Below are 16,974 nucleotides of genomic sequence, written 5' to 3' on the forward strand. Positions count from 1 at the left end.
GAAGATGTTATTAGTTAAGGTGTGCCCAAATTGAATGAGGGTGGGTCTGAATCCATATGGCTGAAGCCTTCATAAGCAAAGGAAATTCGGATGCTGTCAGTCAAAAGAAGCCAGAAGTCATTGGAAATCAGAGGAGCAGAGACAAGGAGAGAGGGGTTGCCACATAGAAGAGGCTTGCGGGAAAGCTACAGTCTCCAGAAGAAAGCAAGTCCTGCCAACGCTTTGATGTTGATAAAGGTATTTGTCTTACAAAACTGTAAGACAATAAATTACTGTTGTTTAAGCCACCCCATTCTGTGGTATTTGTCATAGCAGCCCTGGCAAACTGAGATACCAAAAGAAATGTCTTTTTATTAGCAGGGACAAAACGAGTAATGTTTGAGAAAAAGAGGACCTATTACAATTAAATGATACTATAATTTCATGTTCTTTAGCAAAGCTTGCTGTTTGTTCTGTAGACTTTATAGTTTAAATGACTACATTTTAGCCACTTGCTGAAGCAATGTATGTTCAGCATCGCTTAAAAAGTTGATAATCTTTTAGTATAGCTTTGCTGTTCTGGTTTTTTATCTCTAATCTGTTCATCAATATGTAAATAATATTATACCACAGTAAAATAGTTTGCCATCCAAAATGGTTTACCTTCACAAGGTGGCAGACAAAAACCTTAAGTCAAAGGGATGACCATGAATTCAACAAATTTAAGGTGTACGCTGTGTCCTGAGCCCTGTGCTAGTTGTCAATACAATAATGGACAAAAAGGCATGCAAAATCAGGTCAGAAACGTGTGCTTCCAAATTTCACCCTAGTTCAAGGTTCCCTGAGCCAGACTGCCTGCCAATAATGCAACTTTGAGCACATTAAATGGGTTACCTAGCACTGAGGCACATTTTATTTCCAGTTTTAAAACCACCTGGTAATTTTACTAAAAATTGCAACATCCTTTAGGAATCAGCAAATACGGACTAATATGGATTTGCTAAATTCATCCTACATTACCTATGACTTTTAAGGAGAAGGTATTTTATTACACAATTCATTTGTTCCTTATTTTAATAAAATGACTGTGTAGTTTGCCCCCCCACCCCCAATCATGAGGGAAGAATATCTTTAAAAAAGTATTTAACACCTCTACCTATATTCAGAGTCAAGATTTTATATCTACAAAGAAAATCTTTTTCCAGTAAAGTATACTTCTTTTGTAGATCAAATGTAAATGCCACTGTCATCCCATGCCCACAATGACATCTGAGGAAGCCAACTTGGTCAGCTACATCAGGCTCTACAACTCAGAAATATCATGGCTCTTTCTCATTAGCAATGTCTCATAACATAGGTAAACCAGTATAGCTTAGCATGTTCTATCAACACAATCTTATAAACATGCCAGCCTACAGAAAACAAGTAAGAAGAGTGAACTCTATCTCCGTCCTTCAAATATGTATTCAGCACTCACTGTGTGCTAAGTGCTGAGAGTTCAAAGAGAGACAGGAGAGTCTTTTAAGCATGCAAGGAAAGAACTGCAATACGAAATTAATATGTGCTATAATTGAAGCAGGTAGCAGCAGGTAAGAGTAGCAATAGCTACCATTTATTGAGCACCTATTATGTGCCAGGAACTCTATATCATGACCTCAAATTTCTACAGCAGATTGCAAATTAAGTATTATCCCCATTTCAAAGCAGAGGCTCAAAGAAGTTGTGTGATTTGTCTAAGACCACCCAGTGAGTAAATGGTGGAGTCAAAATTAAAACCCAGAATTGTCAAGCTCCTTAGACACTCTGTTTCAACAGACCATGTTGCTTCCATACTCAAGATGCAAAAGATATATATTTATATTTATGTAATTTTGTATCTCAATTTTATTTACAATTGGAAACTCTCAACTGTAATGTTTCAAATATGTTTATATGGATGCACTCACACACCCTCTTCTAATTCAGCGTGAAAGCATCGATAATTGACATGAATCACTAAGACCTAAATCAATGATCTAGATGCTTCATATATGATGTTCCTTGTATCAACAAAGACTTCCTCTGGAATGTAAGCTCCCTAAAGGAAATCAATGAACATTTGTTTAATAAATGAATGAAAACATGAAAAAAGTAAAAACCAACAATGTGTCAGAAAACGTCATAAAGAATTTGTCAACAGACCATGCATACAGCATTCATATACTTAGATATATCAGCACCTTTAAAATTTGGTAGAGGTTAAAAAATCTCTTGTCTAAGTGATGCAAGGAAATCTACCAACTTCTTTAACTCTACCACAAGTAACGTATAACCTTATCTATTAGGATACTCGCTATCTACATATAACTTGTGCTCTCCCATTTTGCTGCCTTTATGTTATTGAGCTCTCCTTTGGGAATGTCCTTCTTTCCTGTCTTCATCTGAAGACACAGCTTTAACATATGAAGCTTTCTTGGTCTATCAGACAAAACTAATCTCTCTGCCCCCTTAGCTCCTCTACTGATCTTTTATCCCCTAAAGCTTTTATCCCCTAAAGCTTCAGTCCTGTGTCATTGGTATGTGTGTACATGGCTTGCCTCCACTAACAAACTATGTGATTTGGAGAAAGAAGACTTATCTTTTGCTCCACTGTATTTCCCTTCAGAAAATATGGCAAAGGAAAATCTGAAACATTTCTTGGAAAGTCTATGTGTTCTTCTAGTAGGAATTTGTAAACTGATAAAACATAAACCATCTTAAATAATCTTAAATAATCACCACCTGGAACTGTAAACTGATAAAACATAAACCATCTTAAATAATCACCACCTGGAACTGTATTTCCAGATTGCAAATAAAAGATGAGATTGAACAATAATTTTATACCTAAACAACGTATATAAAGGACATGGAATCAATGTGTTTAGGCAGGGACACTGTTACTAAGAATACATATCTCAATATTCAGTTTCTTTTGGAGCCAATAAAATAATCACTCCCCTTAAATCTTCTTTTTAGTTTAACTAGGTACATGTTATCATGTGAGTGATGAGTTAGGACTTGGAGAACAGAAGAGGAGATTATAAATGAGCAGCTCTCTATCTTCCTAACAGCTAAAGATAAGCCTCATAAAACTGGGAGGATTTCATGCAAAATATACGTGGATTTTTCATCTCACATGCAATATTTTATACCATTATATTTGTTATTTAAAATAATTACTCCTAGGAAATATGCTAAATACACCAAAAATATTCTGGCCCAACAAAAACATATGCTGGTGAATGTTAAGTAAAATGTGAGGTTTGCCTTACCATGCAATAACCAGTTATTTTAATTTATATACCACTGTCTGATGCCTACCCTGTTAGTGATTCTGAATAAAAATTCCCAAACAATTCACAGTTTTTACTCCCCATTTAATTATTCATCCATTTTTATTAAAGAAAATGTATGATAAATGTTCAAAAAGCCTCAACCAATTCCTGTAATTCCTCTAAGAAAACGTTTGCCTCTTGAAAGCAGTTTTTGTGATTGCCTAACAAATTTGTGTCCATTTATTAGCATCAGCTGTCCTTAGCCTTATTTCAAGTGACCGAGATCACTTACAATTTAGGAATAAAGAAGAATAATTAACTAATATTTGTGTCAACATTTAAAGAGATTTTAATAGAACAAATGTAATTATTGCTGCTCTTTTTTACAACTAAAATATTTACCTTGTATCTAATATTTTCATTTGCTGATCAATTTATACCTACACCTATATTTCTTCTTTCCCATTTCAGTCATTATATAGAATTCCTGAAACATATGTTCCCACTGAGCTGGTAGCCCTGATGTTAGTTTACACTACACAAATGATAACTGATAAGGAAATGATGGGATTAAGCTGTTCAGGGACTTGCAATAACTTGCCATGATAAGAGCAGATGCTATATCAGTTTTATTAACCCACTAAATCACTACTAATAAATAAGATAGTAGCTTTTGACCATCATGTCTGAATACCAAGATTTGACTGATCAAAGTCTACAAGAAATTAAAATATAACTTCAAATCAAATAGTCTACCATGTGCATGAAATCTGTTCGATGGGCTCAACTATGTTCTGCCTAACTGAGATGAGTTATTCTGAATAAGGGTGGGATACAGGCTCTTTTTGCTCACCATTGTATCCCCAGGGACTGGTCTGCACCTGGGCATTCAGAAAAAAATACTTATTAAATAAAAAAAAAAGGAACAGTGAAAGTTTTTCGATAGCAGGTACCCAAACTTATAGCCCTTTGTAACTCAAACGCCATTTAGTACCATGCTTTGTACACCAATATAAATATATATAGACTGATGATTCTTGATATAATACCATTCATAATCATAAAATATGCAAAACAACTTTTCATTAGATACTCTATTGTACCTATTGGATTTTGTTTCATTTTTACTTATTCAAAACCTAAATTTAAAAGTAGTACCCAGAAAAAAATCAGGTGTATGCTTTTGTTATTAGTGCTAAATCAAAAGGAAAAATAGAAGCACAAAAGCAAAGTTCATTTTTATCTTGTTGCGGAGAATGCGGAGTCTGCCACTGGGGTAGGGGTTTTCTTGGCAACCCCTAGAAGGTTGGTAACAGTGGAGGAGGGGATGGAGAGCTGAGCCACTGATACTGCCTGGTTTTGTCCCCAAAGTACACTTAGCCTAGGTGATCTGGGGTAAGGTTTTCTGACCAAACATGTTCACCTTCAGAGACCTTTATCACCTTCAGAGGCCTTCCCTTGCCACTGGAAACAAATTATTCCATCTTTAATTGTTTATAATTTTGACAGCGGATGATCTGTGGCCCTGTGTAATGATTCTACTCATTTGGATTTTTGTGTGTTTTTGATGTAGCTGGTTGTTTAAAATATTACATCTCTCTCTTTTGGTTGAATACATTTTTGGCTGATTTTATGCAGTTAAACTCTTTTCATCTTTCATGTTTTAATGTGAAAAAAAGTAGCACCTGCACAAAGGTGAGAGTTGTGAGGGATGATCAAGGTAAGACCCAGTTTTATCAGGACTTGGAGAAACAGAACTTGAATAACAGAGAATTCACTCACACTACACCTTCCAAAGGAACTACTAACCATCTCTTCAACTCAGAAATCAGTTTTCTTCACAGTTTTGGATTTCATAACTGGATCAAATTTGGAAATTGATATTTTCCCATGAGATTCAAAGGCATCTAAAGACAGTTTTAGAAGTGGTGTTATCTTGTACTCAGAATATACATAAATCTTTTGAGTCAATCAATACACTAGCTATTTTATAAGAATTTGACAAAAATTGAGAACTCATTTTTTAATAGTCATCATCCATACTGTTATATAATAATAGATATTTTGGCATACTATTCACTGAAGTTAAAATAAATTAATACCACATTTAATTATATTTCTGAAATAATTCAATAAATATTTAGCAACAATGTGTTGAAGACACTATACTACACACTACAATGATAAAATAATTTTTGTCAAATTACTAGTAAAATTTGGAGAAATCATTGATTCCTGATTTCTAATATATGCTTGTTTCTTCATTTACACATTTCCATGTTCATTAAACTGTTCATATTTCCAAGGACAAAATATTTTCATAAAATATAAATTTATGAAATATTAAACAGCCATTATAGATGATTGTTATGAAGAAGATATGCCAACCTAAAGAAATGATTATGACAAAAATTTAAGGCAGAAAGCAAAATTATATTTGTGCTGCAAATTTACTTTTATGTAAAATACAAATATCTCTAAATAAATACAAAAGTATTTAAAATACCTTATGACTGAAGCTTGAGAAAATGTTATTAGCTCTTTGAAAAAGAGTTTGATGTATTAATGCTTTCAAAACTGTTGGATAATTTTAAAAAGCAGAATAAAACTTATGCCTCAAACAACATAAAATTCAATTAAATAATTATTTTGTTGATATGCCCAATATCAGAAAGGAGTAGGCTTTACCCAGACCACCTAGAGTCAGATTAACTTCAATTTAAGCCAAGCTTTAGACCCAGATAAACCTTAATTTAAATGCCAACGTTATTATTTTGCATTATCTGTGTGACTTTGGGCACGTCAATAACCTTTGAACTGCAGTTTCCTCATCTGTAAAACATAGTAATTCCTATCTTTATGGCTATTTGAAGGATTAGAGATAACAAGTGCGTGTGTGTGCATGTGTGTGTGTGTATATGTGTGTAGTGCTCAATAAATACTAATAACTTCAATTACCTTGCTGATTTTTTGAGGCATTGAGTATAATTTCATATTATTATGGATAGTAAGGTTGAAAATTCATTTCCCCATTCATTCCTATACTTCATCTCATTTAACTCTTACAACAATCCTATCAGATATCATATATACACTATACTGATGAGAAGTTGAGTAATTCATTCATTATCATACAGCTATATATGGAAATATGGGGATCAAGCTTATATTTGTCCAACTTTAAACCCATGCTCCTAACCATTAGACTATACTGCCTTTTGATATATTATCTTCCAAGATAAAATCTAAGGATATTCCTTGAAAATAAATAAAGGCAGAAAAACTACATGGCTAAGAATATTTATATCAAAACATTACCAATTACAAGATACATAAATTCTACATCTTACTATATATTTCAATATAGTTAATTCACTTATGGAAAATTATCCCCTTCATATCAAAATACCAAAAATGAAATAATATTCAGGCCATGAAAGCCAATGGCAAATCATTAAGGCAGAAAATATTCAAAGAATTAATGCTTTGCTCTTGGGCACATCTATGGCTCTTAAATATCAAACAGATTGCCTGAAGTCCACATGTTGGTACATATATCTAAACACTAGATCCTCATCATGTCACAATGGACAAAGTTAATGATTCATCTGTAATCCTCAAGGCTCCTTCCAGGATTAATAGACTTTCCCTGCAGCCTGTCCGTCTGCTTATCGATCCTGTAAGAAGGGTTTCTTTGCATTGCTTTGCCTCTTTCCCCACTATCTGTCTTTCCAACCCCTGTCTGAGTATCTCATCCTATGCAATTCACAGGAATTAAATTCAGTAGAAATCAGTCAGTTAAGTCAACTCTGAAATAAAGCAGATTTGGTTAGAAGGAAGGGCCAATTTGTCTTTTTCAGTCTGGCATTTTATTTATCCTTCCCAGGCCACAGTTCTGTTAATTTTAATTCAAATCATTAAATAAGTATTAGTTGATAATCTATTATATATCAGACAACAGAAAGCATATGCAAATAAATAGAACAAAGTCTATCCTCAAAATACTTACTATCTATTGTGGGGACGGAGATAAGTTAATTTCACATTAAGATAGGTACCAACAAACTGTTATGAGGATTCAAAGAAAAAGCCTTCAGTGAATCAACAGGCTAAGAAAAAATTCAAAGGAAGAGGAGAAGTTCATGAGACATTCTTAAAGTGGATGAGATTTCAGCATTCATGTAGGGGAAAGGACATTCTCAGTGGACAGAGGTTGCGTAAGAAAAAAAGATGTTTGGGTGTGAAGCAAAGGGGACTGTGGTAATAATTTGGCAAAAGCATAAGCTACATGCTGAGAAGTGAGAAATGTCAGGTGATAAGATGGAAAATACAGGTTGAGACTAAATCCTAGTGGACCTTGAAGGTCAAGGTGAAAAAGTTTGTTGTTAATTAGTAGAAATTATGAGCCAGTGAAATTTCCTGAGCAGAGGGACAATATGATGAAATCTGAACTGTAGGAGATCAATTTGGAAAAATTATATAGAATGAACTGAAAAGGTACACTCAAAATTAGGTTATGAAAGTGAGATTGGAGAGAAATGGATTCAAGGGAATTAAAAAAGTAGGACTCATTTTGGCAAGACTAGAGCTGTGCTGCCCACCATGGTAGCTACACACCACATGAGCCCTTGAAGTGTGGCTAATCTTAATTGAGATGTACTGTTAGGGCAAAGTACACATTGGATTTCAAAAACTTTGTATGAAAAATTAATGTGAAGCATCTCAATGCTAATTTTTAGATGGATTATATGGTGAAATAATAATTTGCAATATATTGATTTAAATAAAGCATATTATTAAAATTAATTCCACCTGTTTCTTTCTTTTTACTTTTTTAACATGGCTACTAGAAAATTTTGAATTAAATATGTGGCCATATCGTATTTCTGCTGGACAATGCTGGTCTAGACATTGGGACAGAGAAGACGGTGGGCAAGCTGGAAGTGGAAGGCATGGGAAAAGCAACTTTACAGTACTGTGACAGAGCATTATTAGCAGGTTCAAATGCTAGTTGGATGCCAAGGAAAATGAACAGCAGAAATGAGCATTGAGTTTTTGCCCAGGTAAAGAAATGGACTAGGAGAGAGTGATGTGATCCGTAATTGGAGAAGTGAGCAGATAGCTATCTTTCAAGAAACATCAATGAGAAGAAAAATAATAGAGAAAGTTGCTGAAGGATTTTCAGATTTGAGAAGATATTTTTTCAACCTATGAGAGATCTGGGTCTGTTTGCAGCAGAGGGAAAGGAGAAACTTAAACACAGCAGACAGAGGAAATGAATGATAATTAAGAAACTGTAACTGAAATTCTGCAGAGATTGCCACAAAAGAAAAGAAAAGCTAAAGACATCAAGAGAGGGAAAATGTGACAGCTTATGCTGTGTTTCTATTTACATTAAGAGATGACCAAAGTGATAAAAGAGTGTGTCATTTGTTTTGCAGGGATAAGAAGAGGCTATTAAGAAATTATTGTCTGGAAAAGAAAACTAGAAAAGAAACTGAGCCATGCTCTGGCACTTTCTTTCCACCCACAGCTCTACAACCTCCTGACTTTGACCCTGTTCTTTGCAAGTGTTGTGGATACATTCAGTCACTTAATTAGCTACATACATTTCCATTCCATCACACTAGTACCTTCAGTAGTGGCTTGAAGATTATGAAATGATTCATTTGGGTTATTTCAGAAGAAAGAATAATGTATTGTGATTTTTCCATACATCTTGTTTTGTAAACAGTAGTCTAAAATCTACCTATTTTCTTTTTGTTCCCACAGCTGGCAAAAGTCTGATTCATCATGAAGAGAATATCTGGTTCTATTTGATCTTTTACTGATAAAAACAATGTGTATTTTGAATCTGTTTCAATCCTCATGCACAAGGGCAGATCTGATATGTGTTCATCGATGTCTTACTTTGAATGGCCTCTTGTTCCAAGCCGCCGGGTGGTTAGGAGGGGAAATTTCTGACGAATTGTCTAAAAAAGAAAGTCAATTATTTTAGTTTTTAGAAATAATGTGGTTCTATTGCAGGTCACTCATCTCAATTACTTCAAAAAAGTAAATGTTGAATTTCAGGTAAATATTTAGTCTAGAAAAGGTAACATCATGTATATATCGATAAGCAATATATCAGCAGAGCCAGGGAGGTACTTATTTGATGGAGTGTTCTACTGACCTTATCTCAACTTCCAAGGCAGATAATAACAATATCGCTTTTGCTTGATGATAATACCAAAGCAGTCATTACCTGATTTGTGCACTTAGTGAGAAGATTTGGGTTTCCTTATAATAATTCCACCCAGAGATTTATCCACAATTAAATATCTACCCCCAACCCTGAAATGACCCAGGAAACTCCATCTGCCTTATTGGATCTCCACAGCAGTGATATAAAATTTTTCTTTTGTATGTTCCCTTCTCTAAATTTGCTAAAATTAGGATCTGATTAAAGAATGAAGTATCTTTGTAAAAACTCTTAAAGTGGGAGCTTTTAACCTAGAGCACAGGAGATCCATATATAAACTTCAGAGGACTTCACGGAAATTTTAACATATGTATTAATTTTCTAGGGATTGAGTTTATAGTTTTTATCAAATTATCAAGGTGTTTCACGACCCTCTAAAAAATTAAGAATTACTGCCATAAGATGGAGTCATAAAATGGTAATATTAACATGGATATTATAGGTTGTCTTATCCAATCTCCTTGTTTTATAGAATGAGTAAAATGAGTCAAAAAAGGTTAGGTGATTTACAAAAGATCTCACAACAAATTAGTCATAGCCAAGGAAAGAACCTAGATGCACCAAACCACATTGTCTCCCAAAGCCATAGGCAATTTTTCAAAATAAACTAATAAATTAATTTAAAAACGGGAAGTCAGATCATGGTATTCATTATTTTCTGGACAATGAGTCCCTCTACAGGTTAGAATTTGGATTTCAGGTTATATGAGATGCAATATTTGAGACTCAAGCTTCCTACAGATTTTCTAAGATGTCCTATATTCTCAGAAAACACAGAAAAATCAAAAATCACACAAGAACCTTGTCAATGAGATTGATATTGTTTCCCAATTTTAGAAATGAAATCAACATGTGTATGTACAGATGTTAGTTCTACAGATTGCCATCTGAACCATATGGGTTGAGTGGAAAGGAGTGCTTATAAATGAGAGGAATGTAATCAATCACATTATAAAATATTGGGAATTGGAGTGTGATGATTCTCAGCATGAAATAGATAATCAATGGAGAACTAAGATAGCTTTTTAAAAAGCTATTAACTCATATACTTGGACTTACTAAACAATAAACGTAACCATCAACAGCATTAACAAGACACTTGTCACGATTTAATTTTGCTTCCCAACACAAAGCTACACCATGCTTTTTAACATATCCCTCTTTGAAGGGAAATGCCACTGCTTGAATGGAACTTGCGTTTAGGTCATATTATATCTTTTGATAGCCAGGTTTCCAATATTCAAAGTCAAGGTATAAACATATGGCAGTTCCAAACACAACCCTTAAGAGATTTTATTAATGCTTGTGAAACAAATATCTCAATACTCTCTAAGAGAACTTGCTTGAATGGATTTGTTTCCATACTGTCTACCTAACATAACTTTATGTAAAATAGCCAATATATGCCATTTACCTTTCCAAAGGTGGCTGCACAGGCAGGCTCCAATTTCTCTTTCCTGCAGAAATCTAAATAGTGTGCATAAAGAATGCACCGCGGTAAGCAAACTCCTTCACATACAATGTAATTCTCTTCAAGCCTAAGAAAATAGGCAAAAAAATTAGATCTAACCTTTTTTTAATTTCTCCTTCCCTCTCCCCTTTCACACTGATTCAATGCCCATTTTGAATGCAGACTCTATACAAATGAGTTCATGATACACTTCTTTTATTCTGGGTATTATTAAAAATCAGATCACAAGGATTAATGTTGTAAAAGCAATAACTCGGTGAACTTCTGCTAGGGCAGTTAAAATATCATGGCTAACAGAAAATACCACGGCTAACACCATGCCTAGTCCACACCCCAAATCCTCACTCTTCATCTTCATTTACTCGGTAATACATAACTATGAATGGTGAAACTGAAGATGATGTTTTTTCTTAAAGAACTCAACATTCTCAACACTAAGGTTGGCAAAAGCCTACAATTTCTTACTTTACTTCCCTAAAAAGTACTGAACTTCAAATAGTTAGGGAAACATGGTGATGCACTTATTTGCAAAATACATAAGAGGAAATTCATTTCACTTAAATCTTAAATGATACTGACCTATCACTCTACCTTTCTGCTGTGATAATTATTATAATTACCTAAAGCATCCTGTACACCTGAAAGAAGGTGATTCTCTATAGGTGCCTTCAAATATGACACACATAATTTTGACCATTATTAATATAATTATATGAACTTTTAAACTTGAAAAATAATTGTATTTAATCTGGATTTCTGCAAACGCAATTAAATGCAGCTTACATAAATGCAATAAACACATGTGTGTGCAACAATTATCTGAACAGCAATCTAGAAATCAGAACTTTTAGATTTTATTCCCACTTGTCTAAAAATTCAATAGGTGAATCTGGGTAAAACTTACTTATACCTATTTTTATGTGTTGTAAAATCATAATAAATATAATATGGGAATATTGTAATATGGAGTACACAATCAGATTTAAATTCGTGGAACCCTTCAGAAGATTTCTGATTTAACATATTCCCAGTGTGCATAAGATAAACACTAAAGGAAGTATTCCCTGAGCAGGCAAAACATCAGGCATCCATTTTCCTGGGGGCAAAGAAATCAGTATGATGTAATATTTTAAAATATAAAATAGATTTGCATACATAAAACCAAACACCTACTTGACAGTGAAAATTAGAGTTAATCAGTCATATTTTTCATTCTGATTTTCAGTTCTAATTGTTAACATCCTTAAAATAATCTATAACCTCAAAGCATGCAAACATAACACTCATTTCTTGGAGAGGATATGGGAAATTAAAAATTACAGCATTTTATAGTTTCAAAAAGTATGAAAATCACTATGAGAAATAGTCAGCTATTTAAAAATGATATTTTAATAGCATACATATAATCCCTATTTTTCACCTATCTATTTAGAAATACCTGCCTATTGTTCTAGGCATTGTCTTTGTCTTCAAAATACTAAGTAATCATAGACATGGGTAAAATTTTAATTTTGAGCCCAGCATTATTTCCTTAACCCTAATATATACATATTTATAAAATAAAAACCCAAGATTGTTTCCATTCACTCAATTTGAAATGAAAAATAGGGGTGATCATTCAAAACACTTCCATGATATACCTGAAAACAAAACACTTTTGCCCCAATTATTCTAATGAAAAAATAGTTGTGTCCTAAATAATCCAGATACTTAGGTCAATTATTTACTGCTCTAGTGTATTCTTAACCAGTAAACATGATATCAGTTTCAATAATTAAGCCATAAGTTTAGAGGAATATTTGATTTGATTTGAAATATTTCAAAGGTTTCAATATATAATCATAAAAATTGGTGCATGTAAATTTTAATACAATGTTTAAGTAGATAAAAATAAAATTTACTAGTTTTTGTCAGACAATTTTTTCTATTGTATTTTTCTAAAGTTTAGATCAGATATTACATATAAACAGAATATGTAACTCATCAGTGAATAAATAACACTTTTTATTGATTTGTTCATTTATTGCTTGGGATTTGGGAAGAAACTTATACTCCTGTTTCTACACACTATGTGGGAAAGTCTTATATTAGGTTATTTTAGATCCTTTTTCTTTTCAGATCAATATTACAAAATGTCCTTTAAATAGAGAGAGAGGCTACTGATAAACTCTTGTTTTTAAAAGATTTACCACAAAATCCAATTCATGATACTTCATTATAATAAATCATATGTGACAGGTGCTATAAAATAGTTCAACATTTATTTAGTTAATAGTGATATCTTAGCTGATTTTTCTGTCTCTGGTTTAGATACAGTTCATCTTATGGTCAATACACTATTTTTTAATTTGCCCTCTTATGGATAAGGCAATGTTAAATAAAGAGCCCTCTCCTTTTAAGATATTTTTTTTATGTCATGTTTTATGAACAAGGTAACTACCAAATAACAAACGTCAGGACCAACAGATTGAACATTAAGCAAAGAACTCATGATTATGAAAAAACAAAGTAATGTAGTCTTATTTATATTACAGATTATTTTTGATCAGTTACTGAAAGGTCTTTATGCATACAAATATACACTGGATAGTGAAAAAAAGTTTTGAATAAATTTCCAAATGGAGTTTTAAACTTCCCCAAAGAGTTAAGGTAGAAGCAGAATACAAAAAGCAAAGGTGAAGACACTGACTTTTAAAAAAGCTCAACAGGTGCATAGATACGTGTACCCTTGTGGGAAAGTCTTACCACTGCAGCGTGAGCTGAGTCTGTTTCTTTTTATCCTTCATAATCTGCGTGATGGTTTTCTTCTGAGAGAGGTGTTGATCAGCTGCTTTGGTTTTGCTGTCGTGACTATCTTCATCCTCTTCTTCGGAGGAAAAATTACCATTGCTTAAATGCATTTCTGATTGCAAGTTGTAAAGATGATGAAGAAAAACAGAATGAAATCAATTAAGTATTCTTTAAAAATACCTTTGTGTCAAATGTGGGCAGGAGGAGGGGCGCAGCTATGCAAAATCCCCTATAGGCAACAATCTCTAGTTGACAAACATTTCCTGGGGAGATAAAAAGATTGTACTTATATGTATGTCTGCAGTGTGTTTAGGTTTATTACTGGGTGCCCTGCTTAGAATACACCGGCGTCCCAAGCACTTCCCGGGAGGGGGCAGAGCACGCACCTGATTTAACTCCCACCAGTAGCTCCGGGTCTTCCTCCTTTTCCCCGCTGCCCAGCGCGCTGCCCAGCTGCGCTTCAGCCTCCAGGTACACCCCTTCCTCGGGGTAAGCGAGCTGCACACAACACTCCTCCTGCATCTCCCGGGAAACTTGGGGCGAAGGTTGCGCCTGCAGGAAGGCGTCTTCCAGCTCCGGGACCTTGGCCATCCTCCCGTCCGCCCGAGACCTCTGCACCCGCCGCTGGCCGGCTCCCCGCCGAGACCCGAGCCACAGCCCGGGGCGGGGCGGGGCGGGGCGGGGCTGGGGACCTGGGACCGCTGGGGTGGGGGAGGAGGCTGGAGGCTCCAGCGCCCGGGAGCGTCCCGGAGGAGGAACGCAGGGCAAGGGTACAGCACAGACCCACCTCGGGCCGAGCCGGGCGGAACGCGACTGCCTGCTCTTCTCCACCGTGCGCCATCCCGGCAGATGCTCAACTCGGAACTCGCTCCCTCACCTGCACCCCAGTCGCGCCCGAGCAATGGAGTCCTGTTCCCACATCCCTTCCCCTCTCCTTCTTCCTCTCTTCTCTTGCGCTGGGCGGGGGACACTTTTCACACCCAAGGCCGGGTTATCCGAGAAAGCGCCACTCTCCTTGCCGGGGAAAGGTAGCTGAAACGCCCCATCGCTACTCTCGAGAAACACAAACGATGCTCCCAGCCCTGCAGATCTGGCTGTGTGCGCGCCCTGCCCGGGGAGAGGAGACGGTGCAGAGTGCCGCTGTCTCTGGATGCTGCACAGTCCGGGTTTACTTACTCCCGGAATAATCCTAGGGACCGCCGAGAGCTCTTCTCGGTGGCTTGAGGATACGTGGCATCAGCCCGGTGTGCAGGCTGCGATGCTCGCGGGCGCGGCGAGCACTTCCCCCGCGCACACGGACTCAGACTCCCGAGTCTTGCCTCTCTCGGGGTTCTGGCCCTGGGCTTGTTGGAAAAGACGCATTCGCTCCCATTTACAGTATTTTGTGATTTAAACGCGTCCCTGGCGATTCCTCATCTCTTATATGTAATGTTAATACAACGAACGTTTGTTGAAACGAAAAATGAAATTGCAATAATTAATGGCAACAGGCAGGTGTGGTGGAAAATAACTTATGCTCTCTTTTAGAGGGAACAATCCGTAGAGACTTGGGACCAGGGTATGCCTGACAGCCACATAATCTTCCCTTCCTTCCATCCTTTGTTTATTTAACAAATATGCCCAGCATTCTCCAGGAAAAGCCAGAATCCTGCTTTGGTTCACACTGCCTTACTACAACTTCAACCTGTCATCCGTCCTCTCTTGGAGCATTAGAAAGACCTTGAATGTGAATTTAATATCAACCTAGATAACACTGAAATTTAAACTAGAAAAACAAAATGCGACTCAAGGTGGTGGGGGTTGCTGAAAGATGAGTCAAGAGGAGGAATAAAACATTCTAAAAGCAGTACCTTCTCTAAGCAACCAAAATTATGGGTATATCTGAACCTCTCCAATTTTTGGGAAAGGCATCCTCTCTCTGTCAAAAGTTTTCCCTTTACCTTGTATCTCCAGGATTTCTATCTGGCAGAGTCCACCAACCCATTCACACATCCAAACCTGCCAGGCTGCCCACAGAGTTGTATCACACTTAGCTGATACAATACTACATAGACACCCTCAGACTCATTCTGTAAAGAGAGTCCTAGTGATTAAACTGCACGCACAGAAAGACCCTGACCACTTACACAGCGTAACCACAGGGAACATTCTGTTCAGGCAAATTACTGGGATTTTTTTTTTTTTTTTGGATTTTGTAAAATATTGGTCACTTGATACCTGGGTTGATGTGTGTATGTGTTTGTGTATGTGTGTTTAAGCCATACAGACATTAAGTGAATATCTGGCAATCATCCAGTTACATTGATCAATAGAAACTTAAACCAAGATCATTTAAGTCCCTAAGTTAATTTTTTGCCTTAATTTAAGTAAACCATCTGCCTAACAAAATAACAAGTTAAGTTCTTTGTGCTTCTATTTAGAAATAGAAAATTTGAAAAGACCTGTAACAATTAATCAAAAAACTTCTAACCAAAAAATAAAATAAAATAAAAGCCCAAATGAGATGAATCAATGGTGAATTTTACCAAACGTTTTAAGCAGAATTAAGGCCAATCCTTCTCAAATTTATCGGATGCAGCAAAAGCAGTGCTAAGAGGGAGAAAAAAGTCATAATCCTAAATTGCCATCTGTCATTATTATAATAAACTTAAGTTCATGAGGAAAAATCTTTTAGAGAAGTAATAGTGATTAAGAAGTCATAAGGTAGGAAAATAGGTAAATATGAACTGACTTTTGAAAATAGTGGTTCTTAACCTTTTGTGCTTTGTATTCCCATTGAGAAATTTATGTTGGCCATGGACTCTCTCCCCAGGGAGGGAAATACACATGAAAATACTCGTGTACAAACATACAAAATTTTGCATATGATTTGACAGATCCCAAGTAAAGAATCCCTGACAAAGTTGTTGCTGTTTTAAGGGAAATATATATATATATATATATATATATATATATATATATATATATATATATCTTAAAAAGAAGATTCTTGAAACTTCCCAAATGACAGTATCTTCATGACTGGAGCATCACATTAAAGGGAAAGGAAAAGGACTTTGGAGTCAGATCCATTTGCACTCATTCTTTATGTGACTGCACATTTATCCTTTCTGTCCTGTTTCCTTCTCTATAAAGTTGGTTTATGTACCTGTAGACTTCCTGGGTGCTCAGCCCAGATCCCTTTCAGTCCCTCTCAT

General features: G+C 35.6%; 1 protein-coding gene across 1 annotated transcript in view; it reads right to left on the reverse strand.

The window, feature by feature from the left end:
• RFX6 (regulatory factor X6) overlaps positions 1 to 14,368 on the reverse strand; it is a 57,541-nt gene extending 43,173 nt beyond the window's left edge. Inside the window, exons 1-4 of the mRNA XM_037844400.1 lie at positions 14,164 to 14,368; positions 13,733 to 13,889; positions 10,931 to 11,054; positions 9,186 to 9,247 (exon numbers count right to left, since the gene is read on the reverse strand). Coding sequence (XP_037700328.1) covers positions 9,186 to 9,247; positions 10,931 to 11,054; positions 13,733 to 13,889; positions 14,164 to 14,368 — 548 coding nt within the window. The remainder of the gene's footprint in view (positions 1 to 9,185; positions 9,248 to 10,930; positions 11,055 to 13,732; positions 13,890 to 14,163) is intronic.
• Between the last annotated feature and the right edge of the window lie 2,606 nt (positions 14,369 to 16,974).

Source organism: Choloepus didactylus, chromosome 7, assembly GCF_015220235.1.
Source record: "Choloepus didactylus isolate mChoDid1 chromosome 7, mChoDid1.pri, whole genome shotgun sequence".
NCBI lineage: Eukaryota > Metazoa > Chordata > Mammalia > Pilosa > Megalonychidae > Choloepus > Choloepus didactylus.